The sequence below is a fragment of the Orycteropus afer genome, unplaced genomic scaffold (assembly GCF_000298275.1).
Source record: "Orycteropus afer afer isolate SDZICR_OR568_19922 unplaced genomic scaffold, OryAfe1.0 scaffold00173, whole genome shotgun sequence".
NCBI lineage: Eukaryota > Metazoa > Chordata > Mammalia > Tubulidentata > Orycteropodidae > Orycteropus > Orycteropus afer.
Genome location: NW_006921760.1, coordinates 1322341 through 1340552, shown reverse-complemented (window position 1 = coordinate 1340552; position 18212 = coordinate 1322341). Strand labels below are relative to the sequence as shown.

The window sequence follows — 18212 nt, the reverse complement described above, 5'->3', positions numbered from 1 at the left end:
CCTTTTGGTTAGCAGCTGAACACTTTGGCCAGTGTGCCATCAGGACTCCTTATCTGGCCTTTAGTCAGGCTTTCAGTATGTTTCTTTCAAGTATGATAACATTTTATTCAGCAGGAAGATAGCTTTGGAACAGATGGTAGAGGAAATATTTGTTCTTGCCTTATTTATAGATCACAAGTACAAGAACTGTAATCTCAAATGTTACCAGCAGTGAAGTCTAGTTAGTGAATGTGGCTTCCTTTAAATCAGCCCAGGGGCGAACAACATGAGTTAGTATGAAAGCACGGAGGCTGTGTAGTACAGTGGTTACAAGCACAGGCTTTGAGATTAGCTCTGGTTTGCTTAATGACTATATAGCCTTGGGCAAAATATTTAACTTCTCAGAATTTCAATTTCTTCCTCTGTAAAATGGTAATATTAATACTTCTTTCACTGGATGCAGTTAAAGAATAGTGGATATATGTATAAAATGCTTAAAATGCTTAGCTTTGTGTCTGATGTATAATCAACTTTCCATAATCATTTTAATCACTTATACATAACAAAACTCACAGTGTGAACCTTTGAGAATTTTTCTGTTTGTTAGGTTGCTCATAGAGTATGTTCCTACACTTTGGTATTGATTTTTTATTGCTGGTGAGAAAATATTCCTGATAATTTACCAGATTGTTGTTGTTGTTATTGTTATGTGCCGTCGAGTCGGACCTGACTCATAGCGACCCTCCTCGGGTTGCCGAGGCAGTATCACTACGGAAGTAGATTGCCCCATCTTCCTTCCGAGGAGTGGCTGGTGGGTTTGAACCGCCAGCCTTCTGGTTATCAGTCAAGTGCCTTAGCCACTGTGCTACCAGAGCTCCCAATTTACCAGATACTGAAGATCAAAAGTTACAGACAGATGCTTAACCTTTCTTTCTAAATACCTGTCTTTTCCACGGGAATGTGGGGAGGCATCTGTCAGTTACCCTTCATGTTGATCAGGGCCACTGAGTTCTGTTAGTATCAGGACCAAAGATAATATTAGGCCAATACATAACAGGATAGCCCTATGGGTACTTCTATACTGGTTAATACATAGTCGCTGCCCACCTCTTCTCATCCCCCCTAGGGTTGTGCCATCCACCAACCTAGTCCTTCCCTTGGGACCTTTCTGGACCTTCCAGTAATTGCAGCAACTAAAGGGAGCACCTGGTAAAGTAGGGAGTCTCCAGGATCCTGCAGTGTCCAACATACTTTGTAGTTGTGTGATACACATGCCTAACCAATGTTTAACTGTACTTTGAATAAAACTGGGAGCTCTGCTGGTGGTGTGGTTAAGCATTCGGCTACTAACCAAAAGGCGAGTGGTTCGAACCTGTTAGCCACTCCAGGAAAAAAAAAGAAGCAGTCTTCTTCCATAAGAATTTACAGGCCTGGAAACCCTGTGAGACAGTTCTACTGTATCCTACAGGATCTCTATGAGTTGGAAATGACTCGATGGCACTGAGTTTGGGTTTTGGGGTTTTTTAAATATCACTTCTGGTCTAATTAGATCTTTATATCCATATATCTTTTTTTTTCCTTTTGTTTATTATATTGAATCTTATCTTTGATAATGAGTAACAATAATTAATAATGCTTATTCATTTATTAAGGAGCTCTGGTGGTGGCATAGTGCCTAAGACATTTGACTGCTAACCAGAAGGTTGGTGGTTCAAACCCACCAGCCACTCCATGGAAGGAAGATGAGGCAATCTACTTCCATAAAGATTTACTGTCTTGGAAACCCAATGGGCATCATTATGAGTTGGGATCAACTTTTGGCAGTGAGTTTGGTTTTAGTAGTCATTTATTAATTTGCCTAAATTTGTATTACTCCTAATTTGTAGCATTGTATCTCATGTCCTGATAATAAAATGTAAGAGCTCTATTTTTTTTATTATTAATATTACACTGCCATACAAGAGGGGCAGTAGATATTGGGAAGTACAACCTGTTAGCCCTATAGGTCATCTGCAAAGACTGCCCTTGGTTTTTCAGCTGGAGTATTCTACTCTTGTCCTTGGCACAGGCAATTCAGTGCTTGACTACTAGTCAAGAGGTGGTGGTTCACACCCATCCAGAGCTGCCACAGAAGACAGTCCTGGAGATCTGTTTCTGAAAGGTCACAGCCTTGAAAACCCTCTGCACAAGAGGTTGCCATGAATCAGGAGTCAGCTTGATAGCAACTAACAACACCAGGTCCACTCTGACTGAGAAAAAAAGATCATAGCAACACACACCATGCAAGACAGTGGTCGTCACTTTCCAGTTCCCTTCACATAAACAAGCAAAAAAAAACCTCACTGCTATCGAGTTGATTCCAACCCCCACTGGGTTTCCAGTGCTCTAAATAAAGTAGATAGACCCATCTTCCTTCCGTGGACCGGCTGGTGGGGTTGAACCGCTGAACTTCTGGTTAGCAGCCAAATGCCTTAGCCACTACACCACCAGAGCTCCTTACTCATTGCATGGTAGGCATAATTTCAAAGAGCCAACTCTTGCTTTCAAGTTGACTTAAATGCCCACCCTATTTGGAAATAATAGGTTGGATTTTTTTTTCTTTTAAGAACTTTTATTTAATTATTTTTAACAGTTCAGTCTGTTGGATTCACATGCAGTTTGGGGAAAACAAAAAACAAAAAAACCCTGTAGTATGGTTTCCTATAAACTGCAATAAAAAAGGGAATTACCTGAAGTTGCTAATTATTTTTTGTAACCTGCAGCACAGGAAGCATGCTCTTGGCTGCACAGGCTCCTGTATACTGTGTTGAAGAGCTTGCTAAGGTCTGAAGGCAGTTTATAGAAGACAGTTGTTTTCTCCACAATTTAGGTAACATGAAAATTAAACTGGTATTCATGAATAAAGAACTTTTCTCAAAAATGGAGGCACCTTCTGTTGAGGGATGTGTAGGTACACTTACAACATCTTGAACAGTATGAAGAGAGACAGACAGCAGGGTGTTAAATGCTTGTGCTGCAACTTGAAAAATTCCTCCATATGTGTTCCAAGGAAAGGGAGGATGGTTCTACACCATGCTCATCATCTTATATTAACAGAACCCACCAAAAAACATTCCATAACGAGGAAGCAAATTTCCCTCACTGCTTTCGGTCAAAGGCAGTGGTGCCTACAGTAGAGGGTGGAAGTGGAGCAAGCCTTGCTTGGGATAAAGCACAAGTGTCCATCTCCTGCATGGCTGTCCTTCTGTCCTCTTAATATTTCCCAGACGTGGGAATTAGAACTGAGGTTTGTTCACCTGGGCTTGGAGTGATTCCCTATCTGTAACGATATCCTTCCATGTGACCCCTGTAGGCCTCTCTGATGTTAGCCATCCACTTTTGTATCCTCTTGTGATTAAAATACAAAACAAGCAGGAAAATAGCTCCTATCTGGGCTAAAACAATACCCAGGAAGACGTAAAAAGTCTCAAGGATGGGGGCAGAATTAGGTCAGAGCCCAAGTTGGAGCTGTATAGTTGCAACAGAACACAATCCTCATTTTTTGTAGGAATGCACAGGTTGCCTTTTCTTGTTTCTCTTTTTTGTGTGATTTTCTATATCTTCAGTCATCTTAGATCACATGGCTTACTTTATGGGCTTTCGGATATGATACAACTTTCTGCTCTCAGCCAAGCATATTTTGGAGTTGTCACCAAATGGTAATGGTTTTTAGCTGCTACTGTGCTGTGAGACATTAATTGCTCCAATAGAATTGTTTTCCCCTGTGATGACAGTAGGAGTTCTGGTGGCATAGTTCCTAAGGCATTTGCCTGCTAGCCAGAAGGCTGGTGGTTCAAACCCACCCACCAGCCACTCCTAGGAAGGAAGGTTGGGCAATACAACTTTGGAAACCCAAGGAGGGGTCGCTTTGAGTCGGATCTGACTCGATGGCAGTGATTTTTCCCCCCTTTGGTGATGATAGTAGAGCGCTGCCTGTATACCATGTGTAAAAGAAACCAGAACGCATTTTGATAAAGCATTTATTTCCTAAAGTTATTTGTTGTGGGAGACTGACTACAATATTTCATCTAACTTTCATTGAGGATGAATTTAATTAACATTCCTGATAAATCTCTTTGATATTTTTTCTCAAGCTTTTTAGCTTTAGTATAAATGGTGAAATAAAAAATGATATGCAGTAACATATTAAATGCTAAAAACCTCCAATGTAATTTTGTAAATAGAATCAGATTTTGGTTTTCAAATGTTTATTATTATTATTATTATTATTGGCATTTGTGGAGCAGAAAGAATACCATTTCGCCTAAGTTGAAACAAAAGGTGCTATTGGAGCTCTGGTAGCATAGTGGCTAAGTCACTTGCCTGCTAACCAGACGGCTGGCGGTTCAAACCCACCAGCCACTCCTCGGAAGGAAGGTTGGGCAATCCTACTTCCGTAGTGATACTGCCTCGAAAACCCAAGGAGGGGTCGCTATGAGTCGGGGCCGACTCGACGGCACATAACAACAACAACAACAACTTTGGAAGGAAGTTAAGGAAAGATAAAGCATAGAAAAAGAAGAGCTAGAGAGAAAGTCTTGGACAATTCAACCCTGCTTCCCTGTATCCCCCAAGGAGGTGGTTGGCACACAATTGATTGTAATTCCTCCTTATCTGTTGTGGACATCACTCATTTAACATCATAAACGTCCTGAGCTGTATTTGCTGCAGGGCTTCAAACCAGTTCATCCCTGTTCAGCCCCCTGCTGGGAATTTACATTTCCATCCCAGATATACTGAATCAGAATCTACATTTTAACAGGATCTCCAGCTATTCTTGTTAGATGAAGCATCTGATTCGGTATACATGAGAAGCACTGGGGATGAACCATTGGAAGCCCTGACTTCTTGTTCCTTCACATTCTTTTACACATTTGACACTTACAACAATTCTTTACAGACAAGTACTACTGTCCTCGTTTTTACAAATAAGAAACCTGAAGCTCAGAGTGGCTATTGTCCCTTTTTTATGCTGCTAATCTGTAAAGCTACGTCCATAGTGATACTGCCTCGGAAACCCAAGGAGGGGTCGCTATGAGTCGGGGCCGACTCGACGGCACATAACAACAACAACAATAATCTGTAAAGCAGAAGTCTCCTAGATACAACACAGCTGTTTTCTTTTAAATGCTAATAATAAAAAAAATTAATGAAAGTTTGATTCTGACTCTGAGGAACAAAGCAATGGGCTCAAGATAGGGATGTAGGGGATAGTCATATGTTGGTGAATCGAACATGGTGTGCTTGAGGGTGCAGCGGCCCAAGGAAAAGATGAAAACAAGTGAGGCAGTGCTGTGGAGTGTGGGTGCAATGAGAAGGCGACAGAGAATCAAGGGTATGTGAAGGCACCGAGCAGAGGCAGATTACCAGCACGCAAGGTGACTGTGGGCTTCCTTGTGCTTACTTACTGATCTGTAGTGAACAGTTTCACATTTTTTCATTGCTTCAAAGATTCTGCTTCTAAGTGTGGCTCATGGTATCTGTCTCCCAAAGCCACAGCACATTCCTGCAGAATTAAAGCCTCTTATCAAATTTACCGTTCCTGACAGGGACAAAGTACCCAGCAAACAAGGTAAGCATGGGCTTACTTGTGCTTACCTGCTAATCTGTAGTGAGCAATTTCATAGGGGTTTCACTACATCAAAGATGTGGTGAAAAATATGTGAAACTCTTCTGAAGTAACGGAAAATTATTATTGGAATATTCTAGTAATGCTGTGTTGTTGTTAGGTGCCGTAGAGTTGACTCTAACTCATAGCATCCCAGTGTATAAGAGAACAAAACACTGCCTGTGCACGCACCAGCTGCACAATCCTTGCTGTGCTTTAGTTTATCATCACAGCCACAGTGTCAATCCATCTCATTGAGGGTCTTCCCCTTTATTGCTGACCCTCTACTTTACCAAGCATGACATCCTTCTCCCGAGACTGGTTTCTTTTGACAATATGACCAACGTACATGAGACAAAGTCTGGCCATTCTTATTTCCAAGGAGCATTCCAGGACAGAATTATTCATTCCTCTAACAGTCCCTGGTATTTTCAATATTCGTCACCAACACTGTAATTCAAAGACATCAACTCTTCTTCAGTTTCCGTATTTATTGTCAAGATTCACATGTGTATCAGGCAATTGAAACTACCATGGCTTGGGTTAGGCACACTTAAGTCTTCAAACTGACATCTGTGCTCTTCAAGACCTCTTTAGGTTTTTTGTAGCAGATTGGCCGAGTGCAATATGACATCTGATTTCTTCATTGCTGCTTCCATTGTTGTTGATTGTGCATTCAAGTAAAATGAAATCTTTGACAACTTCAATCTTTTCTTCATTTATCATGATGCTGCTTATTGGCCCAATTGTGAGAATTTTTGTTTTCTTTATGTTGAAGTGTAATCCATACTGAAGGCGGTAGTCTTTGATCTTCATCAGTAAGTGCTTCCAGTCTTCTTCACTTTCAGCAGGCAAGGCTGTGTCAGCTGCATGTCACAGGTTGTTAATGAGTCTTCCTCTGACTCTGATGCCACGTTCTTCTTCATACAGTCCAGCTTCTTGGAGTATTTGCTCAGCATACAGATTGAATAAGTGTGGTGACACACCCCCTTCCTGATTTTAAGCCATGCAGTATCCCCTTGTTCTGTTTGAACGATAGCGTCCTGGTCTGTGTACAGGTTCCTCATGAACATAATTAAGTTTCCTGGAATTCCCATTCTTTGTAATGTTATCTGTAATTCATATTGATCCACACAATCAAATGCCTTTGCATAGTCAGTAAAACACAAGTAAACATCTTTCTGGTGTTCTTTGTTTTCAGCCAAAATCTATCTGACTTCAGCAATGTTATCCCTCGTTCCTCATCCTCTTCTGAATCCAGCTTATATTTCTGGAAATTCCCTGTCAATATACTGATGCAACCGTTTTTGAATTATCTTCAGTAAGATTTTACTTGCATGTGATATTAATGATATTGTTCGATAAGTTCCACATTCTGTGGGATCACCTTTCTTTGGAATGGGTACAAATATGGATCTCTTCCAGTCAGTTGGCCAGGTAGCTGTCTTCCAGATTTCTTGGCATGGATGCTTTAGTGCCTCCAGCATGGCATCGTTTGTTGAAACATCTCAGTGGGTATTCTGTCAGTTCTGGAGCCTTGTTTTTCACCAGTTCCTTCAGTGCAGCTTCAACTTCTTCCTTCAATACCATTGGTTCTTGATCATATGCCACCTCCTGAATTAGATGAACATTGACCAATTCTTTTTTGTGTATTCCTTCCATCTTCTTCTGATGCTTCCTGCATTATTCCATATTTTGCCTATAGACTCCTTCAGTATTGCAGCTCGAGGCTTCAGTATTTTCTTTAGTTCTTTTAGCTTGAGAAATGCTGAGGATGTTCTTCCATTTTGGTTTTCTAACTCCAGATTTTTTCACATTTCATTATAACAATTGACTTTGTCTTCTCGGGTTGCTTTTTGGAATCTTCTATTCAGCTCTTTTATCTTGTTGTTTCTTCCATTCGCTTTACCAACTCTCCATTCAAGAGTCTCTTCTGACATCCATTTTGGTCTTTTCTTCCTTCCCTGTTTTTTTAATGACCTTATACTTTCTTCATGTATGATGTTCTTGATATCATCCCACAACTCCTCTGGTTTTTGGTCATTGGCGTTCAGTGTCTCAAATCTGTTCTTTAGATGGTCTCTAAATTCAGGTGAGATATAATCAAGGTCATATTATGGCTTTTGTGGACTTGTTTTAATTTTCTTCAGCTTCCACTTGAAGTTGCAGTTGATGGTCTGTTCTGACAGCTCCTGGCCTTGTTTTGGCTGTAAATATTGAGCTTTTCCATCACCACTTTCTATACAGGTAGTCCACCTGATTCCTGTGTATTTCATCTGCCAAGGTTCACATGTATAGCCGCTGTTTATGTTGTTGAAAAAAGGCATTTGCAATGAGTAAGTCATTGGTCTTGCAAAATTCTATCTTGTGATCTCCAACATCATTTCTGTCACCAAGGCCATATATTCCAACTGCTGACAATTCTTCTGTTTCCAGCTTTTGTACGTCAATCACCAGTAATAATTAATATTTCTCAATTGTATATTTGTTCAATTTCAGACTGTAGAAGATGGTAAAAATCTTAAGTTTCTTCATCTTTGGCTTTAATGGTTGGTGCATAAATTTGAATAGTAGTAGTTTTAACTGGTCTTCCTTGTAGGCACATGGATATTATCCTATCACTAACAGCATTGTACTTCAGGATAGATATTGAAACATTCTTTGTGATGATGAGTGCTAATCCATTCCTCTTTAGTTCCTGAAGAGAATTACATTACTATGTCATTCCTGGCATAGTAGACCATATGATTGTCTGATTCAAAATGGCCCAAACCAGGCCATTTCAGCACATGAATGCCTAGGATATTGATCTTTATGTGTTCTATTTCATTTTTGACAACTTCCAGTTTTCCTAGATTCCTACTTCTTATAGTCTGTGTTCTGATTATTAATGGATATTTGCAGCTCCTTCTTCCCATTTTGAGTTGGGCCCCATCAACAAATGGAGGTCCCAAAAGCTTTACTCCATACACATCATGAAGGTCTACTCTACTTGTAGGAGGCAGCTTTTGCCCAGTCATATTTTGAATGACTTCCAACTTGAGGGGCTCCTCATACAGCACTGTATCAGACAGTGTTTCAGGGCTATTTGTAAAGTTTTCCAGTAAAAATCAGACAGCCTTTCCCTGCTGTTCATAAGGTTTTTACTGGCCAAGTTTTTCAGAAGTGGATGGCCCCCTCCTTCTTCCCAATCTGTCTTAGTCTGGAAGCTCTGCTAAAATCTGTCCACCACTGTGACTCTGCAGGTACTTGAAATATGGGTAGCATAACCTTCAGCTTCACAGCAACACACAGGTACAACAAACTGACAGATGAGTGGTGGATTCTAATAATACTGTTCTCATTGTTGTTGTTGTTGTTAGGTGCCATCGAGTCAGAGCTGACTCATAATGACCCCTCCTTGGGTTTCTGAGGTGGTATCACTATGAAAGTAGATTGCCCTACCTTGCTTCCAAGGAGTGGCTGGTGGGTTTGAACCTCCAGGCTTCTGGTTAGCAGTCAGGTGCCTTAAGCACTATGCTACCAGAGCTCCCACTATTTTCATATGTAATAATAATTTTTTTAAAAACTTTTTATTGTGATTTGGGTGAGATTTTACAAAGCAGATTCATTTTGCACTCAACAGTTCATACGTGTTTTGTTTTTCGACCTTGGTTACAGTCCCCACAGTGTGACAGCTCTCCTCCCACTTCCTGCTTGTGGTCACCCTTTCCCTGTGTCCTTCCTGCTTGTGCTTTCGTGTCTCCTTGCCTTTCTCCCCGTGCAAATGCTGCCCTTCTGAGCCCCCGTGGTTGATTGTTCTCAGGAGTGCATCTCCTTGGAGTAGTTGTTCAGCTCACAGGACTGTCTGTTGTTCAGCCGAGAATTACACCACAGGAGCGAGTTCAATTCCAGGTACAAGAGGTGACTCAAGCCCATAGTCTCAGGGGGAATAAGAACAAATATTATTATTGTGTCCCAATAATCTTGGTAAAAAAAAAAAAAAGAAGGAACCAAAATTGGGCAAGAATACAAAGGGAGGGATGTGCAGGCTGTAATGGGTGTGGGAAGTGCCTTTTCAGAGATAACACCATGTGTAAATAGTGTGAGCTTTAAGGTATAGAGTGCTTCCCGTTGTTGTTAGGTGCCATCTAGTTGATTGTGACTCACAGACACCCATGTAACAGAGCGGCCCTGTAGGGTTTCCTAGCGGTAATCTTTATGGAAGCAGATTGTCAAGTCTTTCTCCTAAGGAGTCACTGAGTGGGTTCGAACTGCCAACCTTTCAGTTAGTAGCCAAGCACTTAACTCTTGTGTCACAGGGTTCTTAGGGACCAAATTGAGGCCAGAGTGGCTGTTGTTCAAAAGGATGAGGGCAGCATCAGATGAAGCTAGTGAGGAAGCCCACAGCCAGATCATACCAAGAGTTGGAAGCCACGTGACGAAAGGTTTTCATTCTCTTTGAATGACAAAATAAGGTGTTTCTGAGTGTCCACATCAATAAATTAAATGCATGTCTAATGATTCCAAACACATTTTCCTTTAATCATGATTGCTAATTGAGACCCAGCTGTATTACATTTAACACCTAAAAGTAGTGACATTTGAATTTGGATTTTGACCTTCATCAGTTAATAACCACTCTATGTATGTGAGCATTTTTGAAGGCATTGGTTCAGTTTACAAATAAGAAGTGTTAAGTAGAAAGAATTTTGTTAGCAGTGTGCCTATGTAGTTCTCACCCCTGGTTAGTTCAGTTCAGCCTAACAGATTATTCTAGACATAATAGAACTCCTATGGACAACATTAAAATTGTTGTTGCTAAAGCACTTGACTGCTAACCAGAAGGCTGGCGGTTCCAACCCACCAGCCACTCCTCGGAAGGAAGGTTGGGCAATCCTACTTCCATAGTGATACTGCCTCGGAAACCCAAGGAGGGGTCGCTATGAGTCGGGACCGACTCGACGGCACATAACAACAACAACAACAATGGACAACATTGCTTGTTATCTGGGCATTTACAAGGCAGCGTTCTATATCGTAATATTGCTGTATCAGTCATAGAGGTTGTTTCATAGAGAGGAAAGAAAATGGACTTTGGAGCCAGGCAGGCCTCTGTGGGTTTGAATATGCCCTGTAAAAGTTCATCTCTGGGACAGTCACCTAAGTGGAAAGGAGGAAGACATTTACTTGTTCATAAAATAGGGGGGGTGATAAATGGTGGTTGTAAGGCTGTATATTGATGAATGTAAAGTGCCTCATATATGGGAATTGTTAACACAAACAGCAGTGTGTCAATGATATATTAATTCAGATAAGACAGTATGAATTTTAACAGAATTATGCTTCACATAATGCCAGCAGCATACAAACTCACCTAATAAGCAACTGAATTTTGTAGGAAAAGAATACTGAATTTTTGTCAGTATATGCCAATTAATTCTATGACTTACTAGCCCACCTGTATCTTTTGGTATATGGGATGACAATCTAATGGATAAAAATAATAATTACTCAAAAATAAAATAATTTAAAAATGTGTGTATGTGTTCATTATATATAAATACAACAAAAAGATGTAATTTAAATTCTCTTTTACTTGAATTTTAAGGAAAGCATGCATTACTCCTTTTTCATACTATATTAATATTGTCCTCTATGCCACCTTAATCCAAACTGAAATTATACATCTTGTTATAAAATTCAGGAGTCTCTGGGCTATGCAACTGGTTAGTGAGTTCAGCTGCTAACCAAAGGCTGGAGATATCTCCAAAGAGAGTCCTGGTGACCCACTTTGGGAAAACCAGCCCATGATGCTGTGGAGCACAGTTCTGCCCTGATACGCACAGGGTCACCATGAGTCTGAATTGACTCCTTGGCGTCTGGTGTGTGTGTGTGTGTGTGTGTGTGTTTATAAAATTCAGTATGTAAGAAGTTTTGTCACTGTGCCAGAGAAGATGAGCTGGTTGATTTTCACTTGGATTTCCATAGCCTGACATTGCTAAAGCAGCCAAATATATATATATATATATATATATGGAAAATGTAAAGTTAAGATTGTTTGAGTACATGTTCTGATCTTCCTGAACCTAAACTTTATCATTTAAGATCGTAATATTTTTAATAGGTATCTTTCTCTCACCTCCTCTTTCAGGATTTTGCCTACCACTTTACCATGTTTGTCTTCTACTTCGGAGCCTTTTTATTGGAAGCAGCAGCCACATCCCTGCACGATCTGCATTGTAATACAACCTTGACAGTAGAGCCACTTCTGACTGACAACCAGTATAACATAAACGTGGCAGCCACAGTAAGTGTTCAGGGGCTGAGCTCAAGGAGCATACTGTTGCTCCCCCTCCATTGCCAAGGTCTCCCAGAAACTCCTTGGGCAACAGCCATTATTGCCATTAGCAATGAACATCTTGCCACTCCCTGTGTGTACAAAACCTATCAGCAAAGTGCTGTTATTACCCTCAGTGTAGCAGATAATGAATAGGCACCAAGAGGTTGACATGAATATAGGATCATAGCCGATTTGAAGGCTACAAATTGTGAGTGTTAAGTAGAAAGGATTGTTAGCAGTGTGCCTTTTGGTTCTCACCCCTGGTTAACTGAGCCTAGCAGATTATTCTAGGCAGAATAACAACAATTCCTGTGGATGACATTGTTCGCGCTACATGGACATTTACAAAGGTAGTACAGTATCCTGTGTAGTAAATTGCTATGCCAATATGGAGGCATTTTGATAGAGAGGAAAGTGGCCTTTGGAGTCAGACCTGGCACAGCAAAGACTAGTTTGTAAAAAGAATTGTGCTTTTTTTTTCAGTTATTTTAAGGGAAATACCTTTCTAGTTTTGTCCTTCATGGTTTGATACAAAAAAAAAAAAAAACCTCCTGCCACTCATAGTGACCCCTCCTCAGGTTTCCGAGGCAGTATCGCTATGGAAGTAGATTGCCTAACCTTCCTTCTGAGGAGTGGCTGGTGGATTTGAACTGCCAGCCTTCTGGTTAGCAGTCAAATGCCTTAGGCACTATGCTTTACCTACTTATAATTAATTTTAATTTAATGAGTATTTATTTCCAGGTAATTTCCTGGATGTTGGAGACGGGTGAATAATTTTCAGTATCTGCCATTGAGGAAAGTGTAGTCTAGTGGGGGAGGCAGACAAGCTCGCTGTGGTGGTTAAGGTTGTGTGTCAGCTTGGCTGGGCCATGGTGGCTGGGCCGTGAGCGGCTGGGCAGCTGGATGTAATGATTCCCCATAACAAGACTGTAATCACCTTCATGGTAGAAGCTGCTGTGAGCACCTAACCAGTTGAAGGGGAGTTGCCTTCAGGGTGTGGCCAGCTTCTAATATATATGATGAAGCGTTGAGAAAGGTTGCTAGCTTTTTGGCACATCTGAATCCTGCATTTGGCTGAGTCTTCATCTCCAGTTCCTAGACTTGAACCAGTGCCCTTCCATGTTGCTTATCAGTCTTTGAATTGTGCCACTTTACCTGCCAACCTTGGACTCGGAAGCCTCAGCAGCCAGCAGCTGCCTGAGTTAGGAGACATCTCCAGCTCCAGCAGGCCTGGAACAAAAGGCAGAGCTGAAGCCCAAGGTCTGGAGACCTTCATCCGGCCCCTAGAGGTGGCACTCTGAATTTAGACTTCTAGCCTACTAATTTGTTAGAAAATAAATTCCTATTTGTTAAAGCCGTCCATTTGTGATAGTTCTGTTACAGCAGCGCTAAAGAATTAGTATACCCACGATTGCACTGTTGTTGTTGTTGTTGTTATGTGCTGTCAAGTCAAACCCGACTCATAGCGACCCCTCCTTGGGTTTCCGAGGCAGTATCACTACGGAAGTAGGATTGCCCAACCTTCCTTCCGAGGAGTGGCTGGTGGGTTTGAACCGCCAGCCGTCTGGTTAGCAGGCAAGTGTCTTAGCCACTATGCTACCAGAGCTCCCACGATTGCACTAGATGATACAAATGAAAATACAGATGAAATTCGTTTTGTGGTATATTCCTGTAGGTGAATCTTATATTCCTTCCCAGAGCTGTAGTTTCCTGGTTAACAAGCCCCACACTAAATCATTATATTTCATTACATCTCACTGCTCGGTCTTATATTTTTCTATGGATCACAAATCGCAAAACGGTGAGGACAATAGCTGTATTTGTTTGTATACACCAAATGTAGTGCTGGGTACATAGCTGGTGCTAAAGAATTCCTCATTGAATACCGAGGACAGTGGGACAGGGCAGAGCACAGACTCGTGCCTGAGAGGCTCTCTCCCCTAAGAAGGAGAGAGCCACCCTGATGACTCATTGTTATGGGTCTTCTTTGCTCAGCTAGGAAATGACTTTCTACTGTCACAAAGATGATTTGATACCTCCTCAAGTGCTGATAGTTGTTTCTTCATTGGCTGTGACATCACTCTATGAATCAGTACCTCAGACTGGGTTTTTTAATATACTGGCTGAGCTGTTCACAAAAACTAACAGGTGAGCCCAGTATGTGAAAAAGTGTTCAACATAAGCCTGTCCACAACGGAGGAAATTGTTAGAGGCTGGAATGTGTAAAGAAAGTGTGAAGTTGTGAGAAGAAGGGGTGAAACGATAATACAGGTCATCAAACAGGGTGACGATGAAACAGTTCCACAAGGGTAGCAGTACCTTCACACAGGTTGGTCAGCCTTCAAATAGTTGTTCCTTAGGATGATGATCTGCTTGGTGGTATAACTCTGATGTGAGTTTTTGTTCTTTTTCTTAGATATTTGCCTTCGTGACGACAGCTTGTTATGGTTGCAGCTTGGGTCTGGCTTTACGAAGATGGCGACCGTAACACTCCTTAGAAACTAACTGTCCACGTGTTCGTTTCATTTATATATTTCATATGTCTGATCAATTTGGATACCATTTTGTCCAGATATAACAGCATTACAAAAGTTTTGTTTTGTTTTTTAATATAAAGAGTGAATCTAAGTGCAATTTTTGGTTCATTTCATGGATAGAATCTTAATTTTATTATGATGTTAAACAGAGAAATAGCCTTTCATCTCAGTTTTTATTTCTACATCTATTTTTTAAAGAAAAATACTCTTTATATCATTAAAATAGGCAGTTATTACTCTTCATGAAAAAGTGTTATTCATTCTGTTTGGTTATTGGGTCACCTGTACCTTAATTTTAATAGGTAACTAAAGCTCTCTTAAACCACATCTCAAATAGGATTCCACTGAATCTCTTTGTGTGTAACGGGGATTGGCACGCATTTTCTCTAAAGGGCCAGGTGGTAAGTATGGGAAGCTTTTAAGGCCAATACCATCTCTGTCACAATGACGCAACTCTACCATTGTCGCACAGAAGCAGCCATAGAAACACAAAACGAATGAGTGCAGCTGTGATCCAATAAAACTTTATTTCAGAATCAGGCAGTAGGCTGGATCTGGCCTATGGGCCACAGTTTGCTGACCTCAGATGTAAAATCCAAGTTATATGTTCTATACTTTATTGAACTGATCATGAAAGGTACAAAACCAATTTGACAAGCAACACAATAGTTTCATTACACAATAATCACATCGCCTTGTGTTAAGTGGTTAATCTTTGGAGGAGCACGTAGTTTCTCAAGTGACTTCAAGCATTGTCTTAGGTACAGGAAAAAGTAATTTGTGAAGTAAACCATAGTTGCTTAATCAAACTAATGGTCTCCTAACAGTGGAGCAAGGCTGTCATTGAGCACCCTTAAAACAGAATGCCCAGAGCCCATTAATCACGACTGGAACTGGTATCTAGCTCCTTAGGTCTTATTTTGGACTTATTTATGCTTCCGTATGCAGTTGCTTGTCCTGTGCATGAATATACGAACACCCTTGTGTGGATACGTGAAGCTTTTTCAAATAGAACTTCCTAGAGAGTTAACTTTTTACTTCTGGTTATTTTGCAAGACTTTCTAAGTTAAATTTGAATAGAGTATTAAATATTGCTTCAGGTTGCAGGTTCTTGTATATTTTGATGATAGCCTAGACACCTACGTTGCCTTTGCATTAGTGACAGATATGTAAAAATCATTTTTAAAAAGAGCAACTGGCAAAATTACAGTCTCTGGCTGAATAATACAGAAAAGTAGCATTTTACCCACCTGTAAAGACCCTGGTCATAGAAAGGTGCCCAGTGGCTTGAATGGGAGTACAGGATAGTCAGTCCTAGCACCCTCCATGCTGTCCAAGCATATAGTACTTGCTCCTGGCCCCAAGATGGCTGCCTGTGGAAAAGAGGGCTTTTTGGTGGCTGTGTTCTTTCAACCCTTTGCTTTTTGGCTAAATCAGCCCCAAAGAGTGCCATGAATCACTTGGGCTGTCAGACTTCATGGAACATAGAGCAACCATGAATGAGTAGCATGATTCACATGCTGGTTGTAATAATAATAATCCACTAGAGAGGATAATCATGCTATAGTTTTATTTGTAATCTGATTTTAAAGGCAAAAGATATGTTTCCATGTGTGACTTGATGAAATCAGTCTTCTAACTATACTTATGTCATGTCTTTTGTATGATGTCCTACTTTCTCAGTATTTGTAGCTCCATACCACATGCTAAACCTGTATTAGGAATTGTAGAGTCATAAATGTGCCATAAGAATATATAGTCCATTCTTGTTGGAATTGTTTAAAGTTGGGCTGCTAGATTTTGTTGTGAGATTTTATTTTTGTTTCCAAGAAAAAAACAGATCCATGCTTGGTGGCATTAAATTAAATGATTTTATTGAAATGCTTTTGGTGGCACTTTTGTGAATGGATTGCTTCTGCATCATTAAGAACCAAGCCTAACACCCATCTAACTGTGAATACTTAGATTTGTAGATTAATTGCATTCTAGATTTGTGGATTGAGTGAAAAAGCACTTGAACAAATATATATATATATATATATATATGGCATTTAAGCATTTCTTTATATATCTCAGCTACAAAAATGAGAAAGTGTTGGTTGGTTTCAAAATCTGGTTACTCCATGCTGAAAAGAAATGTATTTTATAAGTGTTATGACTCTAATAAAGCATCCATTTGATAATTTTTGTAGTCATCTATTTTTCACACAATTCACTTTGAAATTCAGTTAAAAGTGTGATATAAACTTGACAGATTTAGGATTTCTGGAACTATATGAAAGAATGCTGCTTTAAACATTTCTGTCTAAAAGTAGGCTACCCAGTAAATGTCAGTACAGCTTTTTTCTTTGATGAAGATGAAAGTAGTAAGTCCTTAGAAACAGTATTCCAAACTAAGATTCAATGAACATTATCTTTATTTTGTTTGAAAGAAACATTTATATGTGTCAGGCCCTGTTGTAAACATTTTTAAATATTAGCTCATTTAATTCCTCATAACAACCCTATTAATACTGCTGTCCTGTTACAAAGATGAGGCGGAATGAAACGCTGACCTTAACAAATACCCAGGAGCACGTACCCAGCAAGTAGTGAAGCTGCGGTTTACACCCTGGCAGCCTGACTCCAGACTCACAGCTCCTAGTGGCTCCGCTTGCCTCAGTTCTCCCAGACTTTACGTATTTTCTAGATCAAAACATGTGGAATCTTTTCATGACCTTTTTTCCTGAGGAAGCTTTTGGCAGGGTGTTCAGTACCATAATTGTGTGTGCTAGGTGTCATCCTTTAGAACTTTTTGTTTAATCACAGCCAGCCAAGGACTCACTTAGCTGTAAGAAGTTAGTTCAGTTTCACTTGAAGAATTTTGACCAAACCTGCACAGTGGGAAAGGGGAGGCAGCTGAAGCCTGCAGAAGCCCTGGAGGATTGACTCCCTTCGCATCTCTCTGAACTGTGATTGTGGAGCGTAGTCGTTGCAGGCATGGACTGGGGGGCTTCAGTCGTCTCCGTTGCCTTATGTCCACTCAGCCCTCTCCTGAATTGCTCCTTCCTGGAACTGTCTTCCAGAAGGAAGACTCAGTAATCTACTTCTCTAGAAATACCGCCTCGGAAACCCAAGGAGGGGTCGTTATGAATCAGAACCGACTTGACAGCAGTGAGTTTGTTTTTGTTGGTTTGGAACTGACTTCAGAAGGAGTCTCCAGTCTACTCCATCTCTACATGTGGCTGTGAATTTCTATCTCTGCATATGCCAGAATCTGAAATTCTAGGTCCTCATCATGTAGGTTCTCTCCCTGACATCATCTTTAACATCAAGTTTGCTACTAATTGAGCCTAGGTCTCAGGTAGCAACTTAAGGTATTCATGAGGGAATTAGTCCAGAGTTTGGGGGAAGGTGATCATCTTTAGAATATATACATTTGTCAGTGTTGTGATAGTTGGGCTTTTACAGAAAAAGCATTTTGCTTGCACAGTTGAGGCTGTGCCCGTAGCCATGGGTCAACACAGAGTTCTCTCTGGAACATGCTTGAGTACCTTCATGGCTTGCTTCCTCACCCTGCAGGATCTTTGCTCAGTGGTCACCTTTGCAGTGAGGACTTCTTTGAAAATGCCCTTAAACTTGAGTCCCGCACCAGCACTCCCTTTCCTACTATATTTTTCTCTATAGCATTTATGACCATATAACGTAGTATATATATATTATTTATTTTGTCGTGCTGTCGAGTCGG

At 40.6% G+C, this 18212-nt stretch overlaps 1 protein-coding gene across 1 annotated transcript in view; it reads left to right on the top strand.

The window, feature by feature from the left end:
• Nucleotides 1-14436, top strand: part of MAL2 (mal, T cell differentiation protein 2) — a 40037-nt gene extending 25601 nt beyond the window's left edge. The window contains exons 3-4 of the mRNA XM_007946866.1: nucleotides 11760-11915; nucleotides 14365-14436. Of these exons, the coding sequence (XP_007945057.1) occupies nucleotides 11760-11915; nucleotides 14365-14436 (228 nt within the window). The remainder of the gene's footprint in view (nucleotides 1-11759; nucleotides 11916-14364) is intronic.
• Nucleotides 14437-18212: the final 3776 nt, after the last annotated feature.